This window comes from Pseudopipra pipra, chromosome 9 (assembly GCF_036250125.1).
Source record: "Pseudopipra pipra isolate bDixPip1 chromosome 9, bDixPip1.hap1, whole genome shotgun sequence".
In the NCBI taxonomy this organism is placed as follows: domain Eukaryota; kingdom Metazoa; phylum Chordata; class Aves; order Passeriformes; family Pipridae; genus Pseudopipra; species Pseudopipra pipra.
Window position 1 is genome coordinate 21,633,282 of NC_087557.1, and position 19,735 is coordinate 21,653,016.

Sequence of the window (19,735 nt, forward strand, 5' to 3'; positions counted from 1 at the left end):
ATCCCAGCATCCACACAGCCGGTGCTGGGAACAGCAGCTTCCCTGGGCATCCTGGGGGCTGTGTCCCAGCAAGAGGGGCAGCAGGGAAACCCCCTCCCCTGGGCAGCTTTCCCTCCTGCACAGCAGGATGACATCTGGGGTCTGGTACGAGTGCTGTCATATATTTACTTTTTTTCTTTCTTCCTTTTTGTTCTGTCTTAGGGCCTTGGCTTCTGCAGTTGTGTTGGGTTCTGTTGATAGGTCAGGTTTCACATTTAAAACAAAAAAAAAAAAGGCTTAAAAATGAGAATGATAAAGCCTCAACAAAAGAGGTGAATTAAAGAATTAAAGAAATATAAGGCTTATTTTGTGATTATAATATCTAAAGTCAGCATTCTGAATACACTTCTATGCTTCCACCCTTTCTAACGTGTTTGGAGGTCTTGCCTGTTCCCCGCCTTCCATCTGCCTTTGCAGATACCGCGGCTGGGTGGGCCTTGCCAAAAGTTGGGAAGAGGGTGCCCTATCTGTCACATCTCTTCATGGATCAACGTGGCCCCTTTCTCAGAAGGGCATTCGTATCCTTTTCAAAGCCACCCTGTCTCCATTTCACCCTCTCCCATGACATCTACCTTGGAGAGGCACTACCTGCTCCACAATTTTAGCAGGTGGAAAGCTTCTTCATGTGGATCAGATGTCTGTGCCCGGGATTGTGTTGAAGCAGCTGTTGGGAAGTTACGTTCAAGAATCCCTTCTTGCCTTTTAGCTGCACGCAATGGCTTAGTTGCAACAGTGGGATCAGGATCAGCAGAAGCTGCTCCAAAAGTTGGACCTGAGAAGGCAGAACATCATCAAAAATGGGGAATTCGAAGTGTCTTCATACAGCTTTTGATACAGTTAGAAAGCTTGTCTTAAGCATAAGTTTGTTAGCAAGGGAGTGTATGGTTGAGTTTGAAAATTAGGTTTGTCCTGGCAGGTTTCTAAGTATCAGAAATTCCTATGGACTCCATCCTTTCAAGTCAGTCACGTAAGTGGGCTTGTTTTTCACATGTGTTGGATGTTTTCAAGACAGAGGGTTGAAAACAGACTCTCTGCATCAAGTAAATGTTATAAGCAGAACATGTAATTTAACTCCAGAGTTTCTGATACTCTGAAAATGCCTGTGCTCTTTATGCTGTGTGTTCTTGTTCCAGCCTTGGATGTTCCTTGCCTGCAGATTGCATCCATATATGAGCTTGTTTTATCAGAGCATATGGTGCTCTCCATCAGAACTTGGCTGGGACTGACAACCAAAGCCCAGATGAAACTGCAGTTGGTCTGACAGTGATGATGGCACTGAGTCCCTGGAGAGTGTTCATAATCCTCTGGTACTTTCCCATAGATTTTCATCCCTTGCCCAGAAAAACATGAAAGTGTGTTATCATAGCACAGAGAAGCTTGGGAGATGCCTCCAGCCTTTCTGATAAAACATACCAGTGGGTTTAGATTATGATGCCTGGGAGACACAGCAAATTAAGGCTGGATTGGCATTGCTGGGCTCACTCAGACCTTGCCCTGAACACCAAGTTAGCTGTGGCATGGAGGTGTCCTTCACTGCTTTGTGAGTTTGCAGATGGCAGCTGCACCTCTTAGAGCCACATCACCTTTACTGGTTGGCAGAGCTGAGAACAGTGTGGTTCTTCCTTCCACGGCTCTAAACAGAAAAAGTGAAAGTTACTGGTTAGTGGTTTTGGGCAGCCATCCCTCCTGAAACAAATGATGCTCCCTCAGAGATCTCACTTCTTCCAGCAGTGTCAGCACAAAGGGAGCAAAGAGCTGCATGGCATCCTGCAATTAGCTTTCACCTGCTTTTGCTGTAAATTAAGTGCAGCCATTTTTGAAAGTTTTTACAGCAGTACCCCTGTGTCTGATCATGCATGTGCTGGAGACAGGCACTGCACGTAGATATTACTTACACTGCTGTTAATTCAGCGTGTGCTTACAGAAGCTGAGACATCATCATATGCCTCCAACTGTCCAGCCACTGAATTTGAAAGCCAGCGTGCCAAATGGGGTCTGGGCTTCCTATCATCCTGATGCTCAAATCAGGGGGTGTGATTTGAGGTGGTGTGATGGGCCTTCCTTTAAGCCTGGCTGCAAGGCTCAGCCTGAGGCTGGCTGGAGTGAATAGGCAGCCCAGACCTGGTTATCATTCCCACTGATGCTGACAGTGAGGTCTTTGCTCTGGTCTTTGTAGCAGCACAGTGGCAGTGGCAATCAATCACACATCCCAAGCATTTTGAGGGCTTCCAAGAAGGCTTTTCTGCAAAGCCCACCACTCTTTAAAGTGTTAGTTTCCAAAGGGAAAATCGAAAATAATGTGGCAAAATGATGATAAGCAGGTCTGGTCAGTGATCACTGGGTACATTTATGTTCTGAGTGATGCTCACAGAGTAATTTTGGATGGCTGCTGAGCTGATGGCAGGCAGCAAAACTCCTTTGAAGTTGATAGCTGTGAATCAGTTTGGTGTTAGCAGGTTTCTGAAGCGGCTCTTTGATCACTGATCAGATGGCCCTTGCTTTTTGGGGAGCTGCTTCTCTGTTTGACTGCTGGGTTGAAGCCCCAGAGGATCCCTGTGCCAGGATGTGAGCCTTGCTGCCCTTGGTCCTGCCCAGGCACGTCACAGAGAGGTTTGTGCCTCTGGGAGTTTCTAATCTAAGGAGACAGGGAGCATGAAGAAGCATCACCTCCATGCGTGGGCAGGGTGCTGGAGCCCGGGGAGGGCACACTTTGAAGGCAGTGTTTCCAGTACAGATGCACCCAGGTGCCCAGTGGGGCTTTTGGAGCTACTGAGGAACCTCTAATTCTTCGCTGAATTCCTCATTGAAACTGCAGACTTCAGTGCCTCTGCCAGTCCTGCCGGGCCATCACCAGCCTTCCAAAGTATCTTTTGAAATCAGATCCTCAGCAATGCACTACTGTGGAGGAGTCTGTGGCTGCCAGGGCTTGGGCTGAAGCATGTCCCTAGGACATGTGTGCACCTGTCCTGGAGCTTCCCACCCTAATTCCTGCAAAAACTTCCCCAGGTGGCTCTGTTCCTGTGCTTCTGTGTTCTGCAGAAAAGGGAAACAATCTTGGATTCACCCGTTGCAGCGGGAGCTGGCTTGTCCTTTCCCAGATAAGAGCTGAAGTTTTTCAGGTTAACGATACAGAGGAAAAGGTGCACTAAGGCATCTGCCAGTTGATAATACATAACACAAATGGGTAATTCTCACAGGAAGGGCTTGGAGGGGGCTTTATCCTACTCATACTTGCCAGGCTAAGAAAAAGATTCCCTTTGTTGCCTGATCAGAAGAGGATGTGCTTTTAGTAGAGGCCTCAAGAGGGTTTTTGTAGATTTTTTTTCTTATTAATTCTTATAAAAATTTGCAGCATTTGTTACTATCTCCTCAAATAATTCTTTTTTTCCCCTCCATAATCTGGGCCAGATATTTTTTCATCCAGCGCTCCTCATTTCTTGACCATCCCTGCAGCTTTAGCATGCAGCTGTCATTCTGCTGCAGCTCCCACAAAGCAGCTGAAAACCAAGGTAACAGCAACATTTTGAGTGAAGGGGATGAAATGTGGGATAGGTTCAGCGTATTTCTTTGTCATTGTTGAAGTCCTATTCAGTCTGGAACTGAATAGGAGGCTGATTAGCATGTGGAAGCATTTCTAAAGCATTGGGCTGTGAGGATTGGGTGCTTTGATTTTTTTTTCCTTAAAGGAGAAGTTTTGTGGCATTTATTTTTCTGACTGAGCTGGTATGAATCTTTGTCAAATGCAAAAGCCATAGAAAAGCCAGACAGCATTTTGGAGAAAGCCTGTTTTGATAAATCACCATGTGCATTTGCACAAAGAGGTTTTCCAGTGTGTAAAACTCTCAGAGCTACTGCAGAATCTAGGCAGGCAGCATGTTTAAAACAGCCAGAGAAGTGGGATAGGGTTTGAGATATATCTAGATTGTGGATATAACAACAGGTACTTTGCCTTTGCTCTCGTTGAAATTGTCTGCAACAAGTGGGTATTGTGTCCACAGTCTGAAAATCCACCTGCTTGAATACTCAGCATTTAGCTGTCACAGAGAAAGATGTAACTCTGAGGTCGATTAAAAAGCTAACTGCCAGTGAAAAACAAATCTCCCCCCATGAAATTGCTTCAAGTCCTGGGCCTGAGGCTGTTTTTGAAGAAAAGGGTTGACTTTCCCTTTAGTGTCTGGGTGATGTGCCAGGTTGACATTCCCATTACACTCCCTTGCTGCAAGATCTGAGTGGTAACTGAAATTACTGCTTTGGTACCATTTGTGGGTCTCAGCTGGGTCTGTGCTAGAGCAGAAGTCCTGCCTTGGGAGTACCATATCTCTTGCCTTTTGTGAGAATGCAGGATTTTGGGGTGCTTGCAAGCCCCAAGGGAGACAGGAGACCCTGTTGCATGTCAGGGGCTGTATGGATGTAGCACATTTGTGCCCTGAGCTTGCAGAGAGAGTGGGCAGTCCAAGAGAATGCATTTAATTTCTCTGTACAGTGAGTGGCAGACTTGAGGTCCATCTTGAGGACCTCAGTGAGTGGTGGATTTGAGGTTGCATGGAAAGCTCATGGCAGTACTTGAAGTCAAACCCTCTCATGATGCATGTATTGTCTAGACCCTTTGCCTGGGTTTCTTTGATGCCTTGTCTAATTTTCTTTCAGTTATTCCAGTTGAGAAAAAATGGTCATCTCATTGGTGTGCCTTAATGTCATAGGACCCTAGAATGGTTTGAGTGGAAAGAGACCTTAAAGTCCATATCATTCCAACCCCCTACCATGGGCAGGAACACCTTCCACTAGACCAGGTTGCTCCAAGCCCTATCCAACCTGGACTTGAAAAATTCCGGGGATGGGGCATCCACAGCTTCTCTGGGCAACCTGTTCCAGTGCCTCACCACCCTCTGAGTAATGTCAGCTACTGAAGGCTGATTAAAGCTATTGTTTAATTAAGGAGAACTTAGCTCCTATGTTCACAATTCATGATTAAAGGATCGTTTGAAGTAATTCTGCAATACTTTTCCTTCCCTCCCCTTCTCTCCTTTATCATGAAGAAAGTTCCTAGCACTGTACGTGCCCCAGCACCGAGGGTTGAACGCTATTACGGGACCGCAAACCTGCTGGCAAATCTGGCTGCTGCCAAAGGCATCTGAACATTAAAAAGCCCTGCAGAGGGGTGGAAGGGAGTTCAATCTCAGGATACGCTGATTTGGAAAGCGAATCCAAACAAAGAGGCTTTTCAGCAGAGGCTGAGGCTTGGCTTCTCTCAAGGGCAGTTTGGGCTTGGGGAAGCATCCGGGAGGCGGCGAGCGGAGCAGGAGTACATGAGCTGGATGCTGCGCGGTGTAAGGTTTCCCAGCACAGCGTGGTTTTGTGTTACAGGCTGGGGAACTGGCTGTAAGCACTCCTCTCCTTTCTTTTCTTTTTTTTTTTTATTCCCCTCCTTTTATTTCTGTTGAAAACAAAGGAGAGGTTTAGGCCTTCTTTTTTTATTATTCTAATAAAGGTTCCCATCTCCTGCATGTTTGGCGATGCCTCTCACTGTTGATGCTGGAGGGGGACCCACTGGTTACTCTGACCTGGAGAAAGCTTTTGCTGGGTCCCACGCTGGCCTCACAGGGATGTTTTATTTTGCACAGAAAGCTCAGCCCTCTCACAGGCTCACTGAGAGCACTCTGGCAGGAGACAGTGTTCCTGAGGGGACAGACACCTCGTAAAGGAGTTTGGCTCAGATAAGAAGTGAAATGAGGTGTATTCTGGGGCACCTTCTTCTCAGCAGGAGGGATGCAAAGTGGGGAGTGTGTCTGCCAAGTCCCCTGTTCCCATGGCAGCCCTCTCCCTCACTGTGACACCTCTGGTGCCACCACATTCCCGAGAAGTGCCAGGAAGAGCCGAGCAGGGAGGAGGTGCTACCAACCATCCCAACCAACCAGTTGGATTTTTTTTATAGGCGCCAGATGGTTTTAATAGAGGAAAGCTGAACTTCTTATGACCCTTCCCCACAGACGTTGTTTGTTGTTTTGTAATTGTGGCCAGGACAAAACTCTGCCCCAGAACCTGCAATGAGTGGAGAGTTTGGTGCCTGGTGCCTTCTTCTCCTACCCCACCATGAGCCTCCCCATTCCCCCATGCTCCTCTGCCTGCCCTGCCTCCAAATGATCTAAAGGAAGCTGCTGGGCATGGAAAACTTGAGGCTTTCCACCAATCCCTGACTAAAGAGATTAGCAAGAGTACAAATTGGGAAAACCCAAAACATCTAAAAGCAAAGTGCAAGGAAGCAATAAAATGTCAGGCCATGTTTTCCCTTCTAGTTGATTAAAAATTCTCCTGATAAGCAAGAAAGCTTTCATGGTTGGACAAGACCTGTATTGTGTCAAATGCAGTGAAAGGTTTATTAGAAGGATAAAATGGTGTGGGTGTTGGGCTGTACTTGCAGCCCTTCTGGAATTGTTATCCCCCAGGGCTGAAGGCCTTATGCAAGGGTCTTGGAGCAAAAACTGTGATGGAGAAACTGCTTCTCCTATGGAGAGAGGAAGATGTATGGAAATGGGGGTGTCTGAAGGGGAGAATGATACAGATTGGTGTCTGTGTGCTGGACCACTGTCAGAAAGGTTAACACAGAAATTGAATACTGGGGGAAGCTGTATGACAAAGATAAAGGAAGAAGAGCAAAAGCCACCAAATTACTGCTAATGAGGGTCTCTGGACGCTATATGTGTATCCATAATGCATCCAACACCGTGACTGAGTGCGTAGCTGTCCTGTGGCTGGGATAATTTCTTTAAATTCTCTCTTGCTGCCCATGTTTACAGTCTCATTTCTGCCCAGGAGCATCAAATTTCTAGTAAATCTAAAATCATGCCCGTCTCATGTGCCATTCATTTCTTGGTGGCTTTAAGGACAAGAGGCCATTGAAATGCTGAAGACTGAGAGGAGGGGAAATTCGGTGGACTCACCTTGACTTTTGGAAAGTAGAAAGTCAAGCAGAAGAAGGAAATGAGGACTGGCTCTCCTTTTCTCCATGGGAAAAACATCAGCATTGGAAAACAGTGTGCTTGGAGGTCTGCTCCAGGTCAGTGCCAAGATGCTCCACTAGGCCCATGGTTCCCCCGTAGCCTGAGAAATCTTCTTGGGATGAAACACAAGACAAGAATGACAAAGCAGGAAAACAAAAGGCTCACTTCCATGCTGTTGTGTTTGACTTCCCAAGGTTTTAATTGCCAAAGGCTGCACTGAGAGCCAGCTGGCTGCAAAGGGATGCAGATCTCCAGTAAGAAAAGCAAAGGGATGCAGATTTCAAGTAAGAGAAGAAAGACTTTCATTTTTTTAATCTTTTTTTTTAGAGGAGCTAATAACTGTTATGTTTTCCTGCGGGAGATGCAGTTTTGTGTACGTTTCCCCTCCAAAAAATGAATTATCATTTTTAGGTACCTGTTTCCTCAGCTCCTCCAGCTGCTGTTAAGCTCCTGCTGTTATTGTTTTACTACCTGTAGGAGTAAGAGGATGCAAGCAGCAGGAAAGGCAAATATGGAGGACAAATTGTACCTCAATTTTAGAATTTTCTTCTTGGAGCAGAAAACTATGCTTTATACAAAGGTAAAATACAGTAGGTGGTTTAACTTGGAAGCCCTTGGCCACTTCACCAAGAGTTGTGCATTTCCCTGCAGATGTGGTACATGGTGACAGCAGGATCAGGCCCACCAGTGTGTGGCCTGGGAACAGGCTGAACAATCCCAATTTTACTGCCAAACCCACATTTTTGTCTGATAACTTGAAGAGAATCAAAAAAGGCCAGCTTAAAATAATAATAATAATAAAGCATGGGATACTTGGCACGCCAGTTGTATAAATCCTTACATTAGCTACCTGTGAATCATCCAGCAGCACGTTAATTGGTACCCCTCAGTGGATGAGGAGTTGGCATCAGGTCTGCATGTAATTACAAGCCACACACAGAAGGACACAGGCAGCTAATGAACTCCTGCCAAACTCCAGCTCCGCTTCTGCGGCTTTTGAAGTCCGCTGGTCTTTCAGCGTTTTGTATAGTAAGCACTGAAAGGCATCAAATCACTCCTTTGACCGTGTTTAGAAAGGGTTGGTTTGTTGAATAACCGAGTCCCTCCAAACTCCCATCTGAGAACTGGAGCATCTATAGGCGCCTTTCTCAACAGAGCAGTAAATAGGCTGGAAATAGAGAACACCCCCAAGGAGTTACTGAGCTCCTGCCTCGCTGACAGGAACCAGTGGGCTCTGGTTGCCATGATGGGCTGCAAGAAAAGAAACTATTTCCACTTAAAAATAGTTCAAAACAATCCTACCAATACGATGAGCTTTTTTTCCCAAGCCTCAGTGTTTGATACTGAGGCTGTGCAAAGTGGGGTTCGGAGTTTCACATGGATCTGCAGTTGCATCGGTGTTCTGAGGGAGGTAGTTAAAAGGGTTTTTGAAGGGTTTCTGCCCCATTGGGAGGGCAGGTTTTCGTGATGCTGGATTTGGAAGGTCATGGTGCTTTTTAATGGATGCTTTGTTGCTGGGATCAGATTTGAGCCTGAACCCTTATCTTCCTCTTTTCATGTCTGAGATGACAAAAGGAGTAGTTGTTGAGATAAAAACAATTTCCATGAAAACCTGTGATTTTCAGGCAAGCATACCAGGTGGGTTTCATGGAAGTACCATGGTGAAGAGGAATAATGCAGCTTGGCACGAAGCCCTTCAAAAAAAAAAAAAAAGTAGAGGGAGGAAACAGAAGAGCCTTTGTCAAAATTAACTGCAATAAAGAAAAAGAGACTGCTATTCCCTTGGGCTTCTTTAACCTTTTTTCCTCAATTTATTCACACGTTCCTTGACAGCAGGGCACAGCATTGTTACAGGAGGCTGGAAAGGGAAATTGGGAGTTATCCATTTTGGATTTTAAAAGGCATGGTACATGTTGTGTCCCTTGAGTCAGTGTGAATAGAGGCTTGGCCATTGCCTGTGCCAGTCAGATGTGGCCCAATTTATACTGTCCCTTAAGGAAATGGGGCTATGAAATGCAATGGAGCTGCAAAATGCAGCTGTCGAGGGGAGGTTTGGGCTGTGCATGGGAAAGGGGCTGGTGTGACACTGTGTGTGACAAGAAGGATGTGTCCACTGTGGCTGGCCCTGTGCTTGCAGAAGAGGGTGGTGAAATTTTCGGTGTTGCTATTTCACTGCTGCATCACCTGGATTTGCAGAGTTTTCAGTTTCTTAGCGGTATGAAAGCACCCAGAACTCCAAGGTGGTGTGCAACATGGAACCATGCTGTCCCCAGAAAATCTGTTTGACTTCTAGGGACATGAATAATTCATAGGGGTGTCATCCAGGGGCAGATAGGGTCAGTATAAGTAAGTTCTTGTGAGCAGTATAGGGTGGACACCTCTGTAACTGCAGGTGATGTCTTGTCTCTGAAGTATCCCGTTCACAGCTGTTTTCCATCAAAGAAACACAAACTTCTACAGATAGCAAGGTGGCAGCAGGGCCAAGGCAGCAGCCTCTGCCTTCCACCTGCAAAATTTCCCTTCCTTGTAGTACAAAGCTATTTTAATTAGATGCATGATTTTTTTTAAATATTACCTGACTACCAGTGCAATCTCAGTTATATCATGTATTGCTCTATATTAGGATGTCACTCTGTGTAGTAACTGCAATCAAAACACAGGGAAGCCAGAAAAGTGATAATATTATGCTTTTTTTAACCCATTGATGAACAGGCAAAACCTTACTGAGGTCTGCTTGAGGGACCACCGAGATCACCCCCCATCACTTTAGGGCCCTTTGGATCACTTCCACCCACGCTCACGTCTCTTTGCCTTTCAGCACTGTGTGCTGTGCACTATATCCTGGAAACTCCACCAAATCGCGACTTCCGAGGGGGAAAAGTTTCATTTCCAGTTAATCAAGGGAGTTGTGTAATACCATTTTCTCCTGGGGAACTTCCAGAAAAAAGAAAGGAGGGGAGGGAAAGGGGGGTATTACATAAAGCAAGTATATTAAGAGGAAATAAATTATGAATTAAAAGTGATTAGTGAACTTCCAAGGAAGAGGTCAGAAGTGCTTTTTGTAATACAAACTTTTTAAGCTTCCAGTGCTTGTATTGGGTTACAGAGTTATAACCCGGCCTTATTTGTGCAGGTGGCTGCTGCTTCAAATCCGAAGAAGGATTTTGCATTTACAATAGGTACATTGACAGAACTGGGTCAAAAAGCTACTGGTGGCAGGCATCAGTGCTGTGGCCAGGGGCTCTGCTGCCTCCTACACAGGGGCAGTTGCTCCTGAAAACGTGCTTAATTACAATGGCAGTGCCTGGCCAGGATGCTCAGGAATGAGGGAAGGAAGTTTGGGAAGTTCAGCAGATGAATTTTGACCAGGTTAACTGGCTTTATTTTTGCTTCAAGTGCTTTGTGTCTTTATTGATTTAAAAATAATTAAGAGGATTTTGTCAACTGCATCCCATTGGCTCCACTTGTTCTTGTTATGGTTTGGGGTGGCTGTGCAAAGAGAAGGAGCCAGGGCTTGTATGTAGGGGTGTTGGGGGGCAGTAAGCTGAGATAAGGAATCTTTGCTTGAGATTTTATATATTAAAACAATGCCTACAGCTCACAAAACTTTCCTCTCGAATAGAAGTTGATAGAGTGGTTGGATGGGGCCCTGAGCAACCTGGTCTAGTGGGTGACACCCCTGCCCATGGCAGGGTGTTGTAACTGGGTGATCTTTAAGGTTCCTTCCAACTCAAGCCTTTCTATCATTCTATGAATCTATATGAGTAGAAAACAGAGTTGTTATTAGATGGGGAAATATTAGGGCTCATTCAGCCAACGTGTGCAGGTGGATGAAGGGAGCAGACTCTCTGCTCATCCTTGCATCCATTTGACAGAAAGCTCTTAGATTTCCCCCAAAGAAACAGGGTGTTGGGTTTTGGTGGGGCTGGGCAGTGGTCTGAGCCCTTCCTCGAAGGCTGAGCCCTGAGGAGCAATGGTGAGGCTTGTTCCAAACCCCACTGACCGGCAGAGTAAACCCTGTTCGCTTCGTTTGTAATTGAAAACATAATAGTCGCCACAGTGTATTTTTCACACACAATCTGTTTGCCTTCAATATTGCAGAGTTCACAGGCACATTTTTATTGTTTTTACATTTTTTCCCCTCTATTCAGGCTGGGTTATCCTAGGTCAGACTTGTCATATCTGTGAGACTTCCAAAGCACATGGATGTATAGAGGTACCTCAAAAGATGCTGACGCATTGGAATTTTCATGGTGTGTCGCATTTTATTCCTTGTTGTAGAGAGTGTGAAATTATGGCTTTGTTTCCATCATGTTTTGCTGGAGCTGGCTCTGGATTCCTGTTGGTAATGTCTTTTTTTATTCACCCTCTCCAAATTTACTGGTTGGCCAGTCTGGTTTAAATCTGTTTTACCCCACAAATGCAAACTTTTATATGCATCTACATATTGTGGCTTGGATAAGACCTTTTGTCCTATTAATGCATTTTTAGGTATTAAAAATATATGTACTCTTTAATATAAAGCTCTTTTAATACATCAGCTCATGCCAAACTCCCATGAGGAACAGCTTAACACTCTTAGTAGAATTCCCTTCTTCTCTTTCTTCCTTTGTATGTGGTCTTTACCTCTGAAAATAGGTAACAGGTACTCAGTGAAAGCATTATTTCTCCCAGCAAAACCAATGGCAGCATTCCTGTTCATCTGGAGATTCTTAAAGCATGGGTCTGGCACATTGTGCTCCAGACACTTTAGGAAGTGTTTCTACCGAGGTTTCAAATCCAGAGGAATTTACAGTGCATGAGAATAATTTGACATTTGGTTTAAAGTACCTGTGACCAAGAACCTTTTTATAATAATATTCTCCTAGGATGGTTGGGTCAATAAACATGCTCCATGTTGCACAGGGCTGTATTAACCAAAAAGGATAAGTATCATGGAATCCTAGAATGGTTTGGACTGTAAGGGACCATAAAGGTTGTCTCGTTCCAACCCTGCTGCTGTGGGCAGGGAAGGGACACCTTCCACTAGATCAGGTTGCTCAAAGTCTCGTCCAACTTGGCCTTGAACACTTCCAGGGATGGATATGTCTCTGGAGGATGGGCTTGGGCAGCAAATAAAGACACCTATCATTTCTGACACCACATTTGGTTCCTTTTAAAGGTGCATCTCAAGTACCTCTGCAGCTTGGGGTCATCAGTGTTACATGGTTGTCCGTGTAGAAGGTGAATATTCCTGGCTTTCTTCTTGTTTGCTAGTGCACTAGCAGGCATGAGAAGATGCTTTTCTGTGTTCCTGGTTAACCAGTTCTTATTAAAAGACAAACAGAAAACCCCCAAAAAAGTAAGGACCCAGAAAATATCATCTAGTTCAAAATGAATCTGTGTCTGCCCACTAGGAAGTCTTCTGGACTCTGTAGCATCTGGTGGACCTAAAAATGGTGAGGTTTACGTTAAAGTTCCTATGATTTGGCTGAAATATAACTAATAATTATAAAGTGGACGGAAATGTCACACTCTTCATAGGAAGAGCACCAGACAGATTGACACAGATAGGGGCAAACGTTCATGTGAGTTACGTGAAAGACGGAAATTAACTAATAATTTGTTGCCTTTTTTATGTTTTTGTGGAAATCAACCTGTTGTGTCCTAGAACTTTCCTGAACAGGTCAAATCAGAGAAATGCAATATATACTGATCCTTGTTTATAGGTTCTTTAGTACTCTAAAGCAGGTACCTGTTTTACTGTAAAGTCTAGGGTTTGTTTGTGTGGAGAATTTTCTATCCTCATGTGTCTGTAGCTGAGAGTTGTGGAACTGTAATAGAGTTGAATGGGAATATGTTTTGCAAACAAAGATATTAGATGTGTTTCCAAAATACAGGCATATGCACAGAGCAATCTTCTGGACTGCTGGAACCAAGGTGAAGAACAATTAAGACTGCACAGGTAATAAAATAGCAGAGCTGATGGTTAGCCTAATTGCATCCTAGTCCTTCTTGTCCTAGTGAATATATGGGCCTTGACTATCCAGATTCAGTCAAAAACCATGGTCTTGGAGGTGCATCACTGCTGCTTTCAAGACATTTAAAAATCCCAACATAATGGCTCAATCCAGTCTGCGGTAGGATCCTTCTTTTGTCTGCCACTGGGCTGTGGATCTGGTCCCTTGAGGTTATTTTTTGGTTGGTGACGCTCCTACCATTCCTTCAGATGCTCCCAGTGCTGGTGCATAAATGGGCTCTGTTTTGATTGACAGCATATGCCTGATATGGTGGAAATGTGGAAAATGTGGAAATACTTCTATTCTTTGGGTTGTTACATTTTATTTGTGTGTGTGTATATGTATATATATACACATACATACAATGTAAATTGGCTGCAAGAGCTGTTCACTCTTGTAGCAGATGCCAAGGCTGGTCTTGCAGTGCTGCAATTCCTCTCTACAAGTTGGGGAAGCCAACTTTTAAAGCCCCAATAAAAGCCTACCGTAGGCTAATCTAGTTTTTATGCATTTTAAAATATGTACAAGCATTGTAAACCAAATAAGGTTTACGTGTTCCCAAGATCAGCCATAAGTACTTCAAATAGAAAGCCTATCTCTTGTAGGTACCCAAATATTTACAGAGTGTGATTTAAATGAGGAATTAGAGACTCCACTCAGCCCTGCCAAATTATTTAATGGTCTTTTTCACTTTATTAAGCTGGATGTCTAATCTACCGAAACCTTAAGAACACCCAGGGCCTGGACACAGGCAGGCAAACACATCATGGAATGCTTGTTAGAAATTGCCATTGCTTTGTTGAGATAGCCAGCACCATCCCACTGACCTGCAGGGTTGAAAGAAGAAAGATTTAATGGAGGAAAAAACCCAACCTCCATCAAAACCAAACATTTAGAAAGAAAAAGGCAGTGATGGTGTTTAATTTGGTGCAAAGGTGAAGGCTGGGCTGGGAAGATGAGAGTGGCATGGGTGGGTCGCTGCAGAAATGCCTCCTGCCTTCCGCTCCTTCTGCTTTTTGATGAGTGGCCAATGAAAGCTTATCCCCTTTTAAATTTTTTTCCCCATTAAATCTGCACAAGTGTTAAATTTTCAAAGACTGAGATTCAAAGTGCTGTACCCAACACAGAGCCCTTTTTTCTCCTGCCTTTGATTTTATGCACATTTCAGGCTGGTCAGAGAGTACACGGGGGTTTTGTTTAGGCTTGGTGGTGGGGTTTTAGCTTTCATGCTGCCAGCCTTCCCAGGATTATTGCCTATTAATTGCCTCTTAATAAAGGTGCTGACCAGAGAAAGGAATATTTTTTCCTTGGTGCTAGATTTCCAAACTTGATTGGCTTTATTAAATGGAAAGACAAGTAAATTTAAACCCTGCTCTGAAATACCTTAGTGTAGGACACCAGCGGTTAGAGGTCACCAAGTCACTTGGACTTCCTCCCAACAATCATTTTTCAATGTCCAGTCCCACAGCATCCTGCAGTGCCTTGCACAATTCTTTAGTGTCCACACCTGCTCCATGACACTTGGGGCAGGGCTGAGCCTGTTTGGATGGGGCAGGATCAGTCCTCAAGAGATTTCTATTATGCTCATGGTTTGGAGCTGTGTTTGATCTCCTACAGCATAGTTGGATGAAAGATTGTGGTTGGGATTCCCTTGTTCTTTTATTAAAGTAAAAAATCCCCTTTGTATAACGAAAAAAACTTTCCTTCACCTTGTGAATGATGTTAGAGTTCAGAAGGTAATTTCAGCTCCATTTACCTTTTATACGTTGGAACAAGCAAATCCCTTTGCTTTATGCTTTAGTTTCCTGTGTCTGTGAGGTGGGGATAGCAGCCCTTCCCTGGTTGCACAGTTCTATATGGATGTACCAGTGTTGCCCCCATGCTTTAGGACATGGTCCACAGGCTGCTGTGTCATTTCTTAGCATGGAGATACCAGTATTAAGGGGGCAGGATTATTTTCAGAGAAGGGTGACTATCCCCAAAATCAGTGTAATTTTTTTTGCCTGCCCTGTATTTCTATTGTTCACTTCAGTGCAAGTCACCATTAATTACTGTTTTCTGAAATGTACCTCTTGTATTCTCAATAGTTTTGTACCATGTATAGGGGTGGGAAGACTTAGCAGCTTTATGGGGTTTGGCTGTTGAATCTCTACATCCAAATCCCTGCAGCCAGGGATGCACAGTCTGAATTTCCTACTAAAATGCTGAATCCAACAGGCAGACTGGGGCAGAAAAGGTGATGGGGACAGATGTTTCATCTTCACAGTACAACCCTACACCTATACGGCCTGCCTTCCATTTCCAAGGTGTGTGGGCTGTAGCCCCACTTCTGGATACCTTTGCCTCTGGCAGATCTCCTAGTGTGAATAATGTCTCTAGTGTTTTGCTGGGGACTCCAAGGTCATCTCTCTCGGCATTTAATTTTCTGTCTTCTTCCACACTTCCCTCTGTAGAGTTTTTTTTTTGCAAAACCCATACTCTGGCTGTCTTTTGGTACTGGTACAAGTTTCTCTGTGCTGCAACCCCCTTGCCAAAAAAAATGTGAGCAGTGACCTAGTCCCTTAGACATTCCATCCTCCAAGAAATAACCTTGTGGAAGAAGAGCCATTTTGAGCACAATTTACTGTTTGCCATGGGCTGGGGTCTTCTCTTCCTTGGGTGAAAGAGCAGCCTCTCACCCAGCCCTCAAAATTAAAGGCATGTTATGTCTTATAAGTAATATCCGTTTAGGTATGGAGAGTGTGTTTACGTTTCTCATGTTAAAAAAAGGGGAAGGGAAAAAAAAAAGGTAATCTGAGGTTACTGTTTTGCTGGAAAAATATCAAGACTTGATTGGCAATATCCCACTAAACCACAAGTTTGTAGGAGAGAAAACAAACCCATTGGATTTTCTAAACTATGCCTATGTGCTTTATGAAAATGTGTCCCATATAGGTCACTTATACTCTTATTATAGCTGTGGCAAGTGTACACATAATTGCATCGCGGAAATACTACCCCATGCTGCTCAATGAATGAAGAGAAAACAAATCTTTATTATTCCTGGGTTCACATAATATATAGGAACACTATTGTCTTTTTTTTTTTAATTTTTTTTTTTTTTTTAAGCCAGTTTTAGCTTTCAGATGTATTTTATTGTCTGTGGGAACATGTGTTTTACAGACCTGTCATGTGAAAGCTATTAACAAGAGGAACTGGAGGAATAACAATAAGCCACGTAACCGTGGCATGTCTACTCCCCGAGTTCAACTGTTACGCTGCCGCTCCGAGCGCGTGTGAAATCGGATCGCGCCGAGCGGCGTTAGCGCTTCTCCTGCCATTTTTCATTTGGAAACATAAAGATTTTTTAAGTGGCCTATTAATATGGGATTGCTGGCATCAGAGGTGCGTTTTGGGGCCAAGCTGGCCGGGCATCAAAACAGTTAAACAGTGGAATGAAGATCAACTGGGTTCACGCGAGATGTCCGATTTTATTTACCAAATCTGAGCTGGGCAGGCAGTTCTGAAACTGTTCCTCACTGGTTCACACATGTGGTGGAAACTATTCTGCCTTGCCAAGCACCATGGAGCCCAGAATTTGCAATTAACCTACTTCCAGAGCTTTTAGAAAGGATCTGAAAGGGGCCCTGAGCAGTGGCCTTGACCGCTGCGGGCTCCCTGAATAGCTTCATATTTGTGTGTGTTGTCCTTGCTCACAGGTGATGGAGTTTTTCCTTTTTCTTAAGACTAAGAAAACCTTGTAGTAATCCTGGATTAGGCAAACCTATTAACATACAGGAAGAGGAGCCAAAAGGGATTGCGCAAAGTGAGATCCAGAGAGTGGTTCATGTGGAGAACATGTGGAACATTATTTCGATGACACTTTGTAGCAACCTGGATGATGCCCTTGCTAATCACATCTACTAGATTGTGTTCACTACAAATGTGCTGTGAACAAATTTGGGTCAAACCCAACAGCACTTCACTTTTTATTTCCTTTTTTATTAATTTTAGAAGGAAAAACCGTCTGATGTCTTTGACTTCTAGCTGTGTAAACAAACCCACAGATACTTAAGCAAGTTAGTGGTCTACAAGTATTCCCTAGTGCTTTCTGTAGGATCTGGGCGTGAGACCTGTTGTCTTGGCCCAAGGACAGCTTGAACCACTGTGCATTTGTTTTTCCCCTTACCTGGGTTTCGCTCTGCAAGTGGGAGGAGGGTTTCCTGTACCTTGTGGTTTGTGATTGCTCTGAATGTGGGTTTCGGGGAATCTGGGGCTTATTTTGGTGGGGATGTAGTGCTTCTCTCGATGATGGACTTAATAGCAAAGGTGGATGGGGAAACTGAGGCAAAGGGAAGGAGGGTGCCCTGCCCAAGGTGACATTGTGGCTGGGAAACACCCTAGGGTTCTCCTTCTAGTTTTGAGGCAAGGCTGTATTTCTCTGAAAAACTTATAAGAACTTGGAGTTACAGACATTTCCAGCAATTTCCAGGTGTTCCCTTCACTCTATGTCCTAGCCTCATGTTTTTGAGCAGATCTGCCCCCTACCTGGTGCAAAAGTCCAGCCAAGCTGTGCAGATGCAGGAAATCCTGCACAGAGGGTTCACAAATAGCATTAAAAAAACAGATTTCACATGGCTTTATTGTCATTGAAGGTGAACAGGTTCTCATGGGACTCCATTGGCTCTTGTGGAGGGGCTGGTCCTTACATGGGTGGGTCAAGGATGGGTATCCCACAGCTGCTCAAGGCACATACTTGTTGCATGAGTAGGTACAAACACACATATACCCTGTAAATACAGAGAGGAGTGAGCCAAGGAAGGCTTCAAAGGCATAAAAGTGATGGGCCTGGAGTGTAGCTGGGCTGACCAGGTAGAAGCCATACAGATACTCGATCCTCCAGTGTTTGTTTGCACAGCTCTGGGCTGCCCGGCCATGGGGCGCTCGGCAGAGCATCGGGCCCTCCCTAGAGAAAAGTGCCAGATTAGTTTTCATGGCCTTTTGCAGAGGGATTGCTTCAGGGGTCTGTTCCTGTAAGTTAATATTTGCAATGCACAAGGCTTAACTGAAACCAGGCTGCACAGACATCTGATAACCATAACAGAGGAGATGCTTTTTTCCCGCAAGACCGACTTGGAAAAACAAATCCCAAACCTATTCCCTTTGGAAAGATAGGAATATGGAAAGACAAGCATCAGGAACGGTGCTGCGTGATTTGCAAGGGGTTGAGTTTTTTTTGTGAGCTGCTTGTGTTTGGCTGTATTGATAATGGGTTTGGTTGTTTCTCCCTTTCTTTGTAGCTGGGTTGCCCTTCCTCATCATTGAAACGAGCACAATCCAGCCCTACCAGCGGGGCTTCTACTGCGACGATGAAAGCATCAGGTACCCACAGAAGAATGTGGAGACTATCAACGATGCAGTGCTGTGTGCTGCAGGCATCCTCATTGCCATCCTCGCTGTAAGTAGCACCTCTGAAATCTCCTCTTCTGTCCCTTGAGGGGCTTTTTTGTCACCTCTTTTAGCACCAACATCCCGTCAGCAGGGGAGTTTAACACAGTCTTGCCAGTGTGTTCACAGGATCTACTAAGGTTCACATCTCCTCTGCAATGATTTGACTTCACTGTAAGCATGGCAGCAAACATTTGCAAATGAAAGCATGTAATGAGAGGAATGAGATTAGTCTTGAAGCCCGTAAACAGGCCCAAAGCTGTTTGGGCAAGTCTGTGAGCTTCACAAGAGCTTTTTCACCCTCCGGTAGGAGTTCAGAGTAGAGGCAAAAACACTTGAGTGTCAGTAAGGACTTGGCATAGTTTGTCCCTATTAAAATCACTCTTGGTATTTGCCTATTTCATAAGGTTTAAAAAACAAAGAAAGGATACATCTTTTCAGCTAACCAGTGCCTGGAAAAGTTTAACAGGTTAGTATTAGGTTTTTAAGAGATTGCATATTACAACCATTTTCAAATGACAATTAAAACCTTCCATGGGGAGCATATTCCCAGAGTCCTCATTGTAAAAAGTAGGTAATGCACCACCTTCCCAATGTCTCTTTGTTTTCCTTTTCCTGACAGTTTCTCTAGACCTGAATTGATTGCATGGTGAGAGCTTTCAGTGTCAGCCAAAATGCTGAACTCAGCTCACAGAGTTGAGTGTCTTTATGCCAGCATGTACCTGGTGCTGGGGCAGAAGACAAGAGCTGTCTCCTGGTTGTTGCTTAAACGCTTCCAGCTAAGATGAAATTCTCCTGTGAAAAGTACCTATATTTTCCTTCTCACCTGCTGCCAGAAATGCTCAGGTGCTTTCCCAGTGACGCTGCCTTCCTCTCAGTCCTTCAGCTGGGAGGGATGGTGATGGGAGAGGTAAGGAATACTTGTTCTCATTGTAGCTTCTGTCTTTCCTCATAGGAGCAATGTCACAGGCAATAGATATTTTAGGATGGCACAGTGCCTGTTTTGGTAATACCCCATCCTCAGCCTTGCTCCTTCCTGACATGAATATCTGCATCAGTTCCTGATCTCTCCATCATCTCCTGACCACATACACTTACTAAGCAAAGCAGGTCCCCAAAACTGCTCTGTTCCTATGCCCCCTCCCTTCCCAAAGCAAGCCCAAAAGGTGCCAAACCCCCAATTCTATAAACACAGCAGAATTTTACCCTGCAGGTGAATAACCCCCAAGTGTGGAAAAGCCATAAAAACAAAATGAAAAAGCCTCTCATTTT

At 44.5% G+C, this 19,735-nt stretch overlaps 1 protein-coding gene across 2 annotated transcripts in view; it reads left to right on the plus strand.

The window, feature by feature from the left end:
* Nucleotides 1-19,735, plus strand: part of PLPP3 (phospholipid phosphatase 3) — a 62,465-nt gene that overhangs the window by 17,254 nt on the left and 25,476 nt on the right. For both annotated transcript variants that reach the window (XM_064665143.1, XM_064665142.1), the window contains exon 2: nt 18,316-18,473. In XM_064665143.1, the coding sequence (XP_064521213.1) occupies nt 18,316-18,473 (158 nt within the window). The remainder of the gene's footprint in view (nt 1-18,315; nt 18,474-19,735) is intronic.